A 16,551-nucleotide genomic window follows, 5' to 3' on the forward strand; every position below is an offset into this window, starting at 1 on the left:
CTCAAGTTCTGGGTCGCGAAGTGCCCCTCCCCGGTGGGGGACACCAGCGGTGTTCCTCTTCTTCAACAGGCGTCTGGTGATGATTCTGGGCCGGACCTTCATAATCCTCAGCATCCGGAATGTTATTTGGGTTTGGTGCCATGGACTAAAGCTGAGGTTGCAGAAGTGACGGCCTTGCTGCTCTCCCTGGGTTCTCTGAGCGTCTGGTTGCTGAGCCCGAGGACACTGCCTCCCTAAAGTGTTCTAAAAGAAAAGTCAGCTCTGGGAAAGAGTGACAGTCACTTTTTAGGGGCCGGCGGCCTGCCAGGCAAGCATATCGGTGGGCTTATCGGGGCTGCAGCTTGTGCTGAGCTGTGGGACCTGGCAGCTCGCCCGGGTGGGCGGCAGCGGAGACGCGCGCGCCCCTGGCGGCGAGGGCGACGCGTTGGTGGCGCTGGGGCCTGCAGAGGCAGCGGGCTTGCGGGGACTCTCCTGCGGGCCCGGGCCCTCGCCCCCGCTGCAGCGGGAGGCGGGCGTCGCTGGCTCGGGACGCGTGTGGTAGGCGGGGACGAGCCACGACGAGCAAAGTCCAGGTCTGCACGGCACCCGCTGCGGCAGACACGCGCGCGAAGGCCAGGTGAAGGGAGGCCGCGCCGGGTGACCCGGGGTGGCGGGAGGGCGGCTGCAGCGGGACCAGCCCGGGAACGGCTCCCATCCGTGCGCTCCGCTCTGAGCCTTTGGCCCGAGGTCCCCTCTCCCCGGGGCTGGGCTGGGTGCACTTGGACCTGAGGCTGTGGTTTCTCCCCAGGCTGAGATGGATCTTGAGGCAGCAAGGAACGGAACAGCGCGGCGCCCCGGGACAGTGGAGGGCGACTTTGAACTAGGCAGCATCAGGTATACAGGGCCACAAAGCCACAGGCTTTGCCTTTATACCTGAGTCCTGGAAAGAAGTTGAGAAAATCGGTTGATGCCTCGTACCTTTGGGAAGAAATTTTAAGTGGTCTTGAATGTTGCCCGGTCTCCGTTTGGAATGGGTTGTCTTCAAAAGAACTCCCCTCCTTGAGGCACGGGTGATTGGATGACTATTGGTGTTGTATCGTTGTATTTTTATAAAGTAAGCATTTGAAGATAACTCTCTTTAACCATCATCTGGCTACAGCTAGTTGAGCCCCAGACACCTGCTGTTGATGTCTTTGCTTCTTGAACTAGGGTAGTGAAGCAAGACCCCTCTGCTCTCCTTTCTCTTCTTTATCCCAGGTCTTCCCCTACCTCCCGTGTGTAGACTGTGTTCCCCATGTTCCCTCTCTGGGGGTGGCGGGTGTGTGTGTGTGTGTGTGTGATGAAGAGCAACCTCATTCTTCCCTAACTTCTGCTTCCAAATCAGTTTTTGTCCAAGTGCAAGAAGGGAAACCACAATGCTTCCTCTGCCATGAGCCTTTCTTCCTCCCTCTCTGTTCGGTCCTCCTCCAGCCCACAACGCAGCACGCATACACCCTCTTGTGAGGCAGAAGAGCCCGGTCAAGTGTGTGTGCGTTTCCTCTTTCATTGTGGGAATAGTGAATCATTTTCGCCCTTCACTTCAAACAGTTTATGAGGCTATTCCAGTCTCTGAGTTCATGCTAGGCCACCCGGAACTAAGTGACATGTGTCATGGGGTTGTCAGCTAGAGGGACGAATTTATCAGGTTCTGTAGTTGGTCTTCCAGCTGCGAGGCATCTGATTAGCCAACTGAAAGTATGCCTATCTGATGCTCAAACCGAAGTGTTACTCCCCTCTGTTAATGTGTTTGGACAGTGACATTGACCTGTTGTTCATTCTCAGAATCGTGGCATTCATTCACAGAAAATTTAGGTTTGTCCATATAGAGTTACAAAACCCTACTGGTGGTGTTACTTCTAATAGAAAAAAAATGCGGTTTTCTTGTCTGACAATTTAGCTTGGGGATGACTGTGAATCTATTAATAGCTGGCATTTTCATGAAGAAGGCTATTTATGTGTTACCCTCGCCGAGCACACTGACTAGTAAAAGACGGGGCAGCTCCTGCAAACGGGGCAGTAACCCTGGCGACGGAGCAGGGAAGTTCTCGGGAAAAGTTCACAGCCTGGGGTGGAAAGAGGGAAGCAGCTCAAACTGAAATACAGAAGTTAAGAATAGCTTGATATTATAAGATGGTAAGATGAAATATGAGACTGAATCTTATATAGTCATACCAAGGATTATACACTCAAGGGAAGCTAAGCCCGCTTTCTGCTGTGTAGGGCAAATTGTATATGTGCTTCTTTCGAACATGGTGCGCACATAGTCCGTGGCACATTCTTTCCTACATATAGGTGCCAAGTATGAAGAAAAATGAATGAAGTCAGGAGAACACAGCAGAAGTACTCGTCAGTTTTAAGTAGGGTGGTTATGGTAGGTCTTATTTTGAAGCAATTATTGCAAAGAGAGTGGAAGGATATGAGCAGAGGGAGTCGTGGGTATTTGGGGAGCATCTTCCTGACAGCAATACTTTAGAGCAAAAAGACCCTGCGATTAGGGCTGTGGTTGTTGTACCCAGAAAACAGAGCTAGGTACAACAAGCAGAGAAGCTAGGCTGCCTCTCTGAGCAGCCTAAGTAAGGCAGGGAGTGGGAGTTGTATTCACCAGGACTCACAGACCCGGTGGACTCAGTGACCAGTAGGAAGGTGTGGATTTCACTGAGAAAAAGTGCAGCAATTGTTATTGCCTGACTAGAGAAGTAGCTTGGGTTTTAAATGATTATGTTGGCTACAGGTTGCCAAAACCCTGGACCAAAGATAAACAGAAGTGAAGTGGAGAGGTTACACAGGATACCAGCCTAACAGGAGAGACGCGTTTGGATCTTAGATGCATCTTGAATGCAGAAAAACAGTATTTCCTGAAACTACTTCCATCACTCGGAAGAGTTCTCTCCCTATAGGTCAATTTGTACTTTAGGAACAGAATGATTTAAATGGTTTGGTAAGCATTATTAAGATGTTCATCTTCTCTCTTTTTTATTATTTAATCCATGTCCTTGTGGTACCTTGGACAGTTACTTGACGGCTGGCTGCCTTGCTGCCGTTATTTGTGAAGCTGGATACTCCTGGCAATGGTAGTCTTCTTGTATTTAAAAATGTTCTGATTCAAAACCATAGCTACTAATATTTATGTTCAACTGGTTGTTAATAACAGTTTTAAATTCGAACGATTGTATTTTTACAGCAACCAAGGCAGAAATAAAAAGAAGAAAGTGAATTTAATCGGACCATTGACACTGGTAAGCTGTGAAATACTAAATGGGAATAATCCTGCCTTTCCTTCAGGTTTAGGAGCTTGAGTCAATAGCCAGCGAGCGAGTCCTTTAAGTCTGTCTGTCTTGTGCAGCACTGGACTGTTCCTGCTGCACCCAGGCTATAAGGCTGGCTTATTGTAAACAGTGGCCTCGAATCACAAGACAGATGAAGACAGGGGGGCAAGCTGGCTGTGTGCTCACTGCTACATAGGAAGACAGAACAAAATGAAACATTTTAGAAACACCCTGGAAGCTCATTGACTTCACGAAACATCTTGCTCCATAAACAAACAAACAAACAAACAAACCCTGTCTATACCTCCCAGCCCCCCCCAAAAGTAGTTGAAAAACATTTAAAGCAAGAAATTTGTAAATGCAATTAGCTTACAAGGAAATTAGTTAAACTTATCATAACGATTATGGATTCTGGTTCTGCTTCAGGCCATTTCTAGTATTTCCTGAGGGTACAAGGTAAGGCAACGTGTATTTGGAAGAAATTGAATCTGTTTTCATTTGTAATGTGTCTCTGAGAGACAGGGCAGAAAAGTGTTTAACTGCTTTGGGTAAATGTGATATGTTCCAAACAGACAGTCTGAGAGGGAGAGAGAGAGAGAGAGGGAGAGGGAGGGAGGGAGGGAGGGAGGGAGGGAGGGAGGGAGGGAGGGAGGGAGGATTAAGTGCGTGCCCGTTGAAGCCAAGTTAGAAAGCAAATGGATGAAAAGCATCAAAACATCCTCCTGCCACTCAGCGGCCCCTACTCCGCCCACGCTCTTCCCCCACTACTCTGTGTCTTTGTTTTAAACGTTTCCCTTTGAGTACACTTTTATTTACGTTTTATCGTGTGTGTGCTTATGCCATATTGACTTGTAATGGACAATGGCCCAAGATCCCACTACGGTGTTTGCCTGATGTGTGTCCAGTGCAGCTGTCTGTGCCACAGCACATGTGTGGAAGTCAGGGGACAGTTTTGTGGAACAGGTTCTCTTCTCCCAAGCCTGTTGGTTTCAGGGATCAAACTCATGTTGTCAGTCTTGACGGACAAGTACTTTTACCCACTGAGCCGTCTCACCAGCCTAGAAAAAAGAATTTTGTTTAGTGCCATGGGGAAAACAGTGTGAAACATTTTAATTTCAGTTTAGAACATGTTTCCTATAGAAAAAAGAAACATACCTGATGCAAAAAGCAGATGTTTGCCTTTACTAATTTTAGTTTAAACTGAATTTAAGTCTAATCATTATCCTGTGTCTGAGTAGACATTTTGGAAGGAAAAACCAGAACAAAACTGGTATAGTAGAATTAAAAATGCCTTGTTTTGTTGAAAAAGACCAATCTAGATTTGCTTAGGAAAGCTGCTTAGCTTTAAATTTGACCTTAGAAATTTAAATTTGATTCAACTAACATGAAAGGCATTAAAACTCTCTTCAGAGTCATACAATGTGCACTAAAAAGCACCACAGGCTGTCTGACTGTGTGCCCAGAAGGGAGGCTGGAAGATGCTCATGATTGACCCCTTCACTTGGACCACTAACAGCAGACCTTGAAGACACAGGCCCTTTCGTAGTAGTCAGGATCCTGTTTACATTTCCTCCAGATGTTTGACACTGCCTGTGCTTTATTCTAAACTCTTTCTGGTTCTCAACCTTCATTTCCGCTAGTTCTCTGGCTTGCCCTGTGTGTTTGAGGGTGGCATCTGCCCCTGCTGCCCTTGGCCTCAGATGAACACTGAAACTCTTTGAGAACTGTTTGCACACGTGCTCAGTCTCCACTGTGTGTTCCCAAACTCAGCACCACTCGATATTGACCAGTGTGACTCAGCCTCCGCCCTCAAAGATGCTGCTTCACCATACTGAATCACTGTGTACTTTTCAGATAACTGTTCCTCGTCTCCAAACGGAGATTTGGGGGAAATGGACAGAGTATAAAGTTTAAAAGGAGAGGAATAATACAAGAGACTGAGAGCAAGCTAAAATGGAAATGTTCCAACAAGGCTGTAGTTTAGAAGACAGAGGAGAAAGAACAAAGAAATTCGTAGAAGAGTCAATCAAAAATATTTTGCAAAAGGTGTAAATTGGAGAAGATTAAAAAGGCAGAGTTGCAGTTGTCTGAAGTGGTATTTAATCAGTAATTAGGAACTGCATACTTCACTGTGATAATTGGTACCCACCCTGCTACCCAAAGGTAACACCAAATCCCAAAGTTCCAGTGGTCTCTCCTCCCTGTAATGTGACCTCCAGGAGTGCTGCTGTGCTCTGTGTAGTTGTGAGTCACCTTTCTTTGCAAACCTGCAATCCCGACTTGCTCCATGGTCCCTGTTCTTTTCAAGTTGTTTCTCTCTCATCTTTCAAGACTCTTCATGAGCAAGACTCCCCTAAAACCCACAGACAGATACTCCATAACCTTTCAATGAGCCGTTCATTCCTGAACTACCTTTACAGGCCAATTTTACCCTTTCAAAGAGTTCTGGCCTCAAACTGAGAAGGTCTGTTTGTTCCTATTTTCAATTCTGCTGAAATCATATTCTGTGCCTCCACTATTGTGAACTTAAGGTCTGTCCTCAACTCACCTTAGGTCACTACACACAACCTCTGAGAGATTAAATAATATTTCTCAATGAATCCAACTCTTTATTCCCTTGATTATATTGTAACAATTTACCCAAGTTAAACATTAATTAAGTTGAAATAGATTGATTTTCTTACATGTACATAAATCATGAAACTAATATGATAATTATCTGGATTTTGATAAGCACATTTGCACCTGCAATAATAGAAAGAACTCGAAATAAAAATTCCCAAAGCATAAATTATTAAATGGAATCTTATTTTGTTTCTTTTTTTTTCAGTTCCGATATTCTGACTGGCAGGATAAATTGTTTATGCTCCTGGGCACCGTCATGGCCATAGCTCACGGATCAGGTCTTCCCCTCATGATGATAGTCTTTGGAGAAATGACAGATAAGTTTGTAGATAATGCTGGGAACTTGGCCTTGCCAGGTAATTGTTGTTCTACCCCTCCCTTTTTAAAAGAATAAATTGTATTTATTTAACTGGGTGAAAGGTAGCAGAAACTGATCTTGATCTGCGTCATCTGTTTATTTATTGATGTAGACATCTAGGTGACCCTAAACACCACAAAGGGAGTTGTGAAACTTTCGTAAAAGTGCACTCATTCAAATCTCAAAAAGCACATTGTGATGTCAGGAAACTCTGACCCTAAATAAAGAAGGCCTATAGTATCACCCTGCAGTGTCTGTCCTCCGGTGATGTCAGACAGGTTTGAAACATATCCCAGCAATTCTTAGATACAGTAACTTTTGTAGGTTTTTTTTTTTTTTGAGTTTTGTCTTTTTCTCTCTTGCCCATTCTCATTTTTAAAATACCTATTTTCTATGTTTGTTTGTTTGTTTGTTTGAACTAATGAGATTAACTAGAATTGAATGAGGCACTTTACTAAATAGCAATGACCTCAGCATAAATCCAAAGGAATGACGTCACATGGGCCCACGTCACCTTAAAGGGGGTCCCAGCCACACCATTAGGGTAAGGAGCTTAATCTAGAACTAGTTCCATGGTTTATCCTAAGCCCAAAGGGCTTGTTCTTCTGAGAGACAATGGAGGTCTAGGAGGAGAAAAACAAAGGGAAGTTTATTGGTACCTAGATGATAGAATAAAATAATAGTAAAGGAAAGCCAGTCTTCATAGCAAATGTAACTGAGTAGAATATACGCCATCATTTAGATGTCATTATATATACATTTTCAGTCCCACTGATTGAGAACTACATATTTAGTTGCCATTAAAAAAACATAAGTCCAATGATTTAGAGAAAATGTGATTGCTTGATTAATATGGAAGATATGTTTACATTAACACTGATAAATATTAGTGCTTTTCAGAAAGCCAGTGGAAGCGTCCAGACTCTATTTGTGTTAGGACAGAATTCCAACCCAGGTCTTCCTACCATCCCAGCTATAATCATAACCTTGTATATTTCTTCCAGTATAAATAATTATGCTTTCTCTATGAAGAAAAAAACTATTTCAAATCAGTTTAGGTTTCTGATGCTAAACCAGTGACCCAAAACCTTAACGTAAACATTGTAAAGATAAGTTGAAAGGGACAAGATAGCTTTAAAGGCCACGAAGATGGCTCAGCAGTGAAAAGCACTGGCTGCTCTCCTACAGACCCAGGTTTAAATCCCAAAGCTCACATGGCAGTTGCCAGAGGCCTCCAAGGGCACTGCAAACTTGTGATACATAGACATATACATGCAGGCAAAACACCTGTATACATAACATAAAATATATCTTTATAAAAAAATATCGAACTTGATGCGGTGGTGCATGCCTTTAACCCTGGCACTCAGGAGGCAGAGGCAGGTGGATCTCTGTGAGTTCGAGGCCAGCCTGGTCTACATAATGAGTTCTAGGATAGTTAGTGATAGTAGAGAGACCCTGTCAGAAAGAGAGAGAGAGAGAGAGAGAGAGAGAGAGAGAGAGAGAGAGAGAGAGAAATTAAAAGTATTTAAGGAAATGTAAGAGATAGGAATTTCCTATTTATTCCCTTTTATTTCTTTATCTGTTACAATTACATATTAACTACATCAGTTACGTGTTAATTACACACACACTCACACACACACGCATACACACATGCACACAGACGAATGTACCAGGGTGATACCCATAATGGAACATATCAACCAAAAATTGTCTTCTATTTAGGGTTTTAAAAACCAGATTAATGTGGGCAATACATACGATGGAATGTTGCAGCCTTTAAAGGGGGATTTTGATGCGTGACGCAGCATCAGTGTACTTTGAGGGTACTAGACTAAGTTAAATTAGCGGAGGAATGATGACTATTGTCTGCACTGTTCACTTGTACGGATTACCTAGAGTAGTAAAATTCATAGAAGCATGAAGTCGTCCCCAGGGACTGTGGGAGCAGGATTTGGAGAGCTACTGGTGAATGAGCATAGGATCTTAGACAGTGCCGAAGACTGGTTGGACAAAAATGTGGGAATATTTAACACCTTTAAGCTTAAAATGGTCAAAATGGTAAATTTTATTCTATGTGTTTTTATTACAACGACTTTTATTTTAAATAACCAGCTTAAAACAATGCAACTGACTTACCATGAATGAATTTACCCCTGGGTCAAGTATCATAATCTTGCTTCTCTTTTTCTACAATAATTCAACGACTCGCTTATTTGGAGCAGGCTCCTTTGTTTTCCGTGTAGCTAATTGTGCAATTCAGTGGCTTTGAAGTTGGCAGGTATTTTGTGCTAAGGTCCAAATTCAAGGTCTCTCTGGGGAATTGAATGAGCCAGAGATTACCGAGTGGTGGACTGAAGAGGGTTAACAATTCCGTCACTGTATCCTCAGAATATAAAGCCTGAGGTTTGGACTCCTGACTCTGAAGTCACATGGTCACAGGTCATATTGCCTGTCATGGAGGATTTGTGGTGGGGTTTCTGATAAGTGACGGATTTCTAGTCAGTAATTCATTCTGTAGGTTGTGGAAGCAATACACTTCATTCTCTTTCCAGAAAAATGAAGTCATGGATGAACTCGCTCCAACTGTAGAGTGCTCATTGCTGTGTTTATTGATGGGGGTTGAGTACTGAAGTCTTAGCTAATCACACAGAGGGCTTTCGCTTGTTTGTTTTGTGTTTTTTAGTATGCTATTTAGAATTTTGTTGGACTCTTGGGCAAGTAGACTTACTGAAAGCCGAGTGAGAATGGAAAGAAGGTTTAGATTCCAAAAGGCTCCAAGAACGGCTAACTGTGGATGAAGCCATTGTCAGCAGAGTGACGTCACTTCATGACAGGGTTGCTGTCTCACAGTGACTCGGTTGTGCGCTGTGAACAGACGTTATTCATCCGAAACCTTAAGAACAGAGTCATAGAAAACAGTTCATCTGAGGAGAATTTGTTATTGTTTAGGACAATTCTGTGTGGTTATAATCATCTAGAAGATTCTGTGGGGAAGTTGCTGCAGCTTGCACGCTCTTGTATTGCTTCGTGGTAGAGAAGAAAGAATGTGTTTGAGCTCTGACTTATATTAACCGTCCACAGCACCCAAGCTGCCTGAACAAACGCCACCCATTTGTTTTAATGCTGGGAAATTCATGTGATAAAGGAATTCCCGAGCAATCTAGAAAAGAGTGTGTCAGTTCACTTTGAGAGTCCCACGTGATAACGCTGACACTTACTTTATTCCTTAATGCCACTGTTACTATTTTTATCCTTCTTGGCCCATGACTCTTAGGAAGAAGCGGGTAGGACTGAAATGCCCATAGATTCATCTTTCCTAGAAGGGGAAGGGGAGAGTCCACTTGAGTTACATGGTCCTTGAGGAAAGATTTTAAAGGTTTGATGTAGAGATCGGAACAGATAAAAATGTAAGGTTTCACCTAAGGTTTAGGGGGAGAAACACCTCGTGATTTCTACAAATACTTCAAACACAAATACAGCTTCAGTGTTTATCTGCCTCTCACTCCAAGCATAGCACTCAGGATGGAGAAGGGCACACACAGCTGCGCAGAAGTGAGGTGAGAGGATTCCTCAAAGACTCAGCAGGCTCTGGGACGTGCACTCCCCGAGACTGCACTCCTGGCAATCGACCCCGACATAGTTTAGGTTTAAAATAAATTTGAACTTTTTATCTTCCATTGGAGACAGATAAGAAGGGCACACAGCCACACAACAGCAAGAAAACATGACCCCTGGGTCATTCGCACAGGACAAAAGGATAAAGAAAGAACACTTCCTCTCCTGGTTTGCAGAGGAGGGGAAGCGCCGCCTGGTACTTTCGCAACAACGCTTCGGGGATACTTTATCCCGCTACTTCGTAAATGCTGTAAATAGATGGTCCGCTTCTTTCTTTTTTCCGTGGGTGTGTTTGAAATGGAAATAAGCCATCACCACACAAATCCATCAGCACAGCGCCCTGTGAGAGCAAAGGGCACTCTGCCTAGGCCTACAGATTCCTCCTTGCTTGCTGTGTGGCTTTGGACACGTTTATTTCTCTCTGCGTCCGTTTCCTTTCCCATAACATGATACTTTTTGAACTATCCTTTACCTCGTAAGGTTGTTATGACAGTTAAACAAATGTTTGTAAAATATTCAGAGCAAAACCTGGCTTGTAATGAATAGTATTTGTCATTTAAACAGGACAACTCGGAATGTCTTGTTGACACTTTTATTAATCAGTACAGTTCTTTTCAGTTACAGCTACCTAAAACACACATATCCAGTATATCCAGTGCTGTTGTTAGTAAGCAAGACATACTGTAAGACTGACTGATTACCGCAGATCCAGGGGCTGATTTTTGAGCCGCTCTTTTGGGATTTCCCCTGTCTGTAATTTTCTGCTTTTGTCACTGGGAAGTATGTAAGAAAAAAAAAGTTTAAAAATAAAAATTGCAAGAGCAAGTCTTTTGAATCTCCAAAAACAGCAGTGTCCACCAAATCTCCAAGTTTCCCTTCTGTGCAGTTCCTTTGGCCTCCTTTGCCTTCAGTATGCCGTGTGACACTCTGCCTTTGACCAGCTCTTCCACCTGTCTTAGGAAACTGCTGGGCCGCAGGCCCAGGAGTATATGGGAGGGGTAGAACCAGGAGAGCAGGTCCCCCATCTATGCCTTAACACGTAGACCTGTGTTTCAGGGAACTGCAAAGGACCTTGGGTGTGAAAAATATTTTTCTTTGAGAAAGTAGGCTGCAGCATCACACAGTTATATTCTTAACAGATTTTTTTAGTCTAGCAATTCCTATTAATAATCTCTTTTTAAAATGTTCTTTTTTTGTTTTTATTTAGTAAATTTTTCATTGTCAATGATAAATCCAGGAAGACTTCTGGAAGAAGAAATGACTAGGTAATTTATGTGTATGTATACACTGTGTGTTCCTTTTAAGATTCCTCTAAAAATGGTCTCTTACTGCAGTGTTTTAAGAATATATAAAATACCCGATTTCTTTCCCGAGCTCCACCTCCGCCAATTGTTTGTTTTCCAGCCCCCAGTTTCAAGAAAGTTGCTTGCTAATGACCCTTTACCTGCATGTGTTTCCTAGCAATAGATATGCTTTTCATAATCGTGGTAATCTTTTAATAAAATTAGTAAAGCACAGTTATCTATAGCTTTTATTCCCATTTTGTCACTCTGATTCCAGTACAGCCATGTATGACCTCCGCACCCCTTCCAGTCTTCCTAACAAATCTCAAAGGCCTGGAGCACGATGTCCGCATATTAATTGCTCTGACCTATGAACGAGGAATTTCTGCATGCTGAAGCAGGTCTGAAAAGCAAATGGAAAGGAGTTTGTCAAATCAGATTAGAGACAGATTTGAAATCATTGAGAAGGAGTTGAGTATTTTAAAAGAAACTGTTAGCCAGTTAGTTACACTTTGTTCCGAACCAATTTGAATTTATTAAATTTCTTATAAAATTCATGTTTGAAAAATAAAGTCTGCAAAATAGGATGATTTGGGGTTTCCTTATGGAAAAACCTCCCACTAAGAACTGTTTTACATGTTTCATATGCTTAGTGCTGTTTGCCACGTGGAAGGGGTAGAGACATTTTCAGAATGAGTACACAAGCCCAGGCTACAGTTAGGACAAACTGTCACCAATTTAAAGCAGAGCACTGCCACCGTTGTTGGAGGGACTCACAGCAGGCGTCACTGTGTGGTATTTCAGGCAAAGGTGCCTTCCCCATTGTTTTCCAGATACGCATATTACTACTCGGGACTAGGTGGCGGAGTCCTTATTGCTGCCTACATCCAAGTTTCCTTCTGGACTTTGGCAGCTGGTCGGCAAATAAAGAAGATCAGACAACACTTCTTTCATGCCATCCTCCGACAAGAAATGGGCTGGTTTGACATCCAGGGCACCGCTGAACTCAATACGCGCCTGACAGAGTAAGTGTATTGTTGGCGCTACATTTCCATGAAGAGAGACGCACTCTGTGGGAACTGTTAAGGGAAGGACGGTTTGAAACATTAAATCATGACTTTCCGTGTTAGTTATAGATTGAGTGTATATCTGATAGTCATATAGAAGCCTCTAGAGCTTATGTCACATGTCCCATTTATGTTGGATTTGTTTCCCCCTCTATTTAGTGAATCTATTTGAAGACTGTGTGTGTGTCGTACACGCATTTCTCTTTCACGGAGCTTGTTACGGGCCTGGCAGGTGCTAGCCCCTAAAGACGGTGGAATGGATGAGCAAGTGGTGGCCTTAACTACAAAGACTTACTTTAGTAACTGTGGGCATGTCACTTGTTTAACGAATACTCAAGGGCCTGTTAAATGCTAAGCATCCTCCTGGGGACTCGGGACATGAGCAAACAGAGCAAGCTGCTCTGTCTCTTCGGTGTTTTGCTCCAGGAGGGGGAATAAATGATCAGCTTTTCCTCACTGGGCATTCTGGCACATGCACAGGTAAGGTCAGGAAGAGAGAGAAGACCAAGGCGTTTAGGGCCTTCGTGCTTCACTCTGAAAGAAACGGCAGCCATGGCAACACTAACGGTCACTCTCCAGTCACACTGACCATGAGAACACAAGCAAGGGAACAGGTCGAATACCTCGTATTTGAGATGCTTGTAACTAGGAGTTGGTCCTGATGTGTGGACTTTGGGGATTTTGACGTGTCTGTATACACTTTACCAATGGAGCACTCTTAAAAGGAAAAATCTGAAATACCTTTTAGCATCAACACAGTGCTCATAAAGTTACAAATGCTGGCTGTGGTGAAGAGGGAAAAGAAAGAAAGAAAGGAAGGAAGGAAGGAAGGAAGGAAGGAAGGAAGGAAGGAAGGAAGGAAGGAAGGAAGGAAGGGAAGGAGGGAAGGAAGGAGAGGAATATACTTTTTTTAATTTTAGAGAAATGATGTTCCACCTAGAACAGGACTTTTCTGTGATTGTGCTTTGACTGTTATAATACCTTTTCTAATTTCTTCGTTTAAACAAATTGACTCTTGGCCACAGTGTTAATGCTTCTGTGATAGGATTAACGGATTTCATAGGATCAGCTTCATAGCCTTAACTTCTTAGAAACATGAACTCATCCTGAGTTTCCTTTGTTAGTGTTTTCATGGGGAAAGAGCCAGGAGGCTGACTCTAAACAAGACTCTCAGTAGGATGGGCGTGGTGTTCTTGTCTGTGTGTTTATTAAATGTCTACTTCACCTCCTGACTGAAGACCTCCTGACTGTAACCACCTAGGTGTGATCTTTTTTTAGTGACATCTCCAGAATCAGTGAAGGAATTGGTGACAAGGTTGGAATGTTCTTTCAAGCAATAGCCACGTTTTTTGCAGGCTTCGTAGTGGGGTTCCTCAGAGGATGGAAGCTCACACTGGTGATCATGGCCATCAGCCCCATCCTGGGGCTCTCTACAGCTGTGTGGGCAAAGGTGTGTGAAACCCCAACATTCTTCTGTGTGCTGGCCCACAGAGCGGTGCCTTGTGTATTCAGCGTGTGTCTACTGCCCATTCAGAGGTGTGCTCGGTGTCGGCAGAGCGTGTATGTCCTTCACACAGAGCTTTAATATCAATATTAATGTTTAATATGATTCCAAACACCACAGTTCTTACCTTAATCTCTATGCTTCATTTCGCTGTTACCTCTCGGAGTAAATATCCTCACGTGATGTTTGAAATAACAGGTGTGGTTATATTTTTATTTAAGAAAACACAAATTTAAACATAGTCCTCCAAATGATTGAACGCATAATAGAAATTTTAAACAGGGCAGGGGTTATGGTCCCCGTGACAATTACATAGCACTCTGTCGATTTTAACGTGTATGCATACACATAAAATCATATTTACTTGAGCTAACATTTTAGAGTAGAGTGAATTTGCTGGCAATTTTTACGCACCCTAAGACTGATGATTCACTTAATCACTTGTATCTCTTTTGTTTTGATTTTTCTCCTTGCTATCTTATTTAACTATCTTATTATCTAGTTCTAATATATAGAATCACCATTAATAGTTTGAAAGTATCATTTTCATCTTATCTTGCAAAAATGAGGATAAGTCCTCATTATTATTTTTTTAGTTAGATCCCCAGAACCCAAATTTTAAAAAAAAAATCCTGGGTTTGGTGTTACAAGTTTGTAAGGTCAGCACTGGGGAGGCAGAGACAGGCAGGTCCCTGGGGAGGGCCATTGAGCTGGCCCAGCCTAACTAGTGAGTTCCAGGCCTGGGGATGGCCATTGAGCTGGCCTAACTAGTGAGTTCCAGGCCTGGGGATGGCCATTGAGCTGGCCTGACTAGTGAGTTCCAGGCCTGGGGATGGCCATTGAGCTGGCCCAGCCTAACTAGTGAGTTCCAGGCCTGGGGATGGCCATTGAGCTGGCCCAGCCTAACTAGTGAGTTCCAGGCCTGGGGAGGGCTGTTGAGACAGCCTAGACTAATAGTGAGCTCTAAGCCAATGAGCTATCTTTAAGAAACATGAATGCTGAGCTTGGAATAAGATATAATATTTTTGCTATTAATACTCTTTTTATGCACATAAATATATACACATCTCTCATGCACACACAAGTTATGACATTAGAAAGGACAAGCATAATTCATCTTTCCAAGGTATAAGGTTTTATTTTATCTAACTTTAGAGTTGACAGAAAAGAAAACATATGAGAGGTGTGGAATTTGACAGGATTCTCAAATAAACTTTCCCTGATGATTCGGGTAGCCCGGATCTAGCCTTTATGAGAGGCATGCCAAGACCCGCCTTGAAACCTGGTTTCAGTGTTGTAAAGCGTAGGGTCTATATGGGCAAGTGGGGGATAAAGCACTGTGAAGACTGTCTTTTACCTCTTCTCTCCATGCAAAAGTCGTGACTGTGTCTCTTCTGAACAGATCCTCTCAACGTTCAGTGACAAAGAACTAGCTGCATACGCAAAAGCAGGTGCCGTGGCTGAAGAGGCTCTGGGAGCCATCAGGACCGTGATAGCTTTCGGGGGCCAGAACAAAGAACTAGAAAGGTCAGGAAGTTTCTTTGTCTGCTGATTCAAAGAATCCACTTTTCCGTGGTTTCATTCATTCTTTTGTGGTATGTGTGTTCCGTTCTCTCTTTCCTGGTAGTCACCTTCCCCGTATGATAGAAGCATCTGTCGCCACTGGCTGTGACTTGTCATCCTTCTGTGCTCTGCAGACCTAGGGGCTTGCTTCCCAGCATGATAGTTTTAACTGCATAAAAGGAAACATGCAGGGTCCCAAAGCCATCAATAAAGTACAGTTACCAAGGTACTGTCTACTTTTCCAACCTGTTAGTGGCAATGAACTGGAATACGGAAGAGAAAAATCTGAGATGTGGATCTCTTGGTCACAACCCAGGATTTTCTGTGGGGCTGGGAGAACCGGACATAGCTCCCCACCCGCCCCCATCTGGCTTTCTGCCTCAATGCCAGAAGCCATTCTCTGTGGCCATGTGCTGGAGGACACAAGCAATTGCTTAAAAAACACAACAACTCCAACAGAAGCAATTTCATTGAGATAGCATTGATAAAGGGCTCTATATACGTAGTTTGCGTATCTTAATGAGTTTGGAGACAAATATAAGTGTATATAAATCATTAATATTCTCATTAAAATAATTTACCCCAATAAAGTTGAAATATGACCCCATATAGATATCTTTTTTATGTGAGATTTTTGATACCCACAACTCTTTGAATACAGTGTCTGGAAATTCCCCAAGTTTCCAGTGTTAAATACACGGGTTCTCCAACCCATTCCTCCTCATTTTCTGGTTTTCTGTTCTTCATCGCTCTTCACAGCCAGCGTGTCTCTGGTTCTCTAACCTCTTCCTTTTTTCTCTCTCACTGCGGCTTCCTGTACACAATAGTCCCCACAGACCACACTAACCCTCAGTTGGACCTCAGGATGGCAGTGTAATCACGCCGCTCCGTTACCCAGTGAAGGTAATTACGGCATGCCCACTCTCACCGGAGCATTGCGTCACCCTGGGGCACAGGGCAACCTTGCTGCTGCGTGCACCAGGAGGCTCTGCCGCTCAGCAGGAACCACAGTGTTGGATGTGGTGCCCTGGCTGCCTCCTCAAACACAGCTCTGCTGGATGAGTGCAGCATTCACAGTGGAGGAAAGGACTCTAGAGAACTGGGTGCTTAGAGGCGTTTAGGAAAACCTTTCTGCGTGGCAGCATACATTAAAAAAAAAATGACTAATGAATTTCCATGCCTCATTTGGTTGAACTAAAAATATAGTGATGTTGCTGGGGAGTGCTGATAAAAAGAAATCCTCCAG

The 16,551-nt window shown here is 43.4% G+C and overlaps 1 protein-coding gene across 7 annotated transcripts in view; it reads left to right on the plus strand.

The window, feature by feature from the left end:
- The first annotated feature begins 231 nt into the window (after positions 1–231).
- Positions 232–16,551, plus strand: part of Abcb4 (ATP binding cassette subfamily B member 4) — a 55,375-nt gene continuing 39,055 nt past the window's right edge. The window contains exons 1-8 of one of the 7 annotated variants that reach the window (XM_075955944.1): positions 232–307; positions 788–873; positions 3,200–3,254; positions 6,115–6,265; positions 11,096–11,153; positions 12,005–12,196; positions 13,517–13,688; positions 15,145–15,269. In XM_075955944.1, coding sequence (XP_075812059.1) covers positions 794–873; positions 3,200–3,254; positions 6,115–6,265; positions 11,096–11,153; positions 12,005–12,196; positions 13,517–13,688; positions 15,145–15,269 — 833 coding nt within the window. In that variant the 5' untranslated portion in view covers positions 232–307; positions 788–793. Of the gene's footprint in view, positions 308–414; positions 617–787; positions 874–1,031; positions 1,094–3,199; positions 3,255–6,114; positions 6,266–11,095; positions 11,154–12,004; positions 12,197–13,516; positions 13,689–15,144; positions 15,270–16,148; positions 16,209–16,551 lie in introns of those variants that run through there. The other 6 variants (XM_075955942.1, XM_075955943.1, XM_075955947.1 and 3 more) reach the window with 6 other exon arrangements.

Source organism: Microtus pennsylvanicus, chromosome 22 (assembly GCF_037038515.1).
Source record: "Microtus pennsylvanicus isolate mMicPen1 chromosome 22, mMicPen1.hap1, whole genome shotgun sequence".
In the NCBI taxonomy this organism is placed as follows: Eukaryota; Metazoa; Chordata; class Mammalia; order Rodentia; family Cricetidae; genus Microtus; species Microtus pennsylvanicus.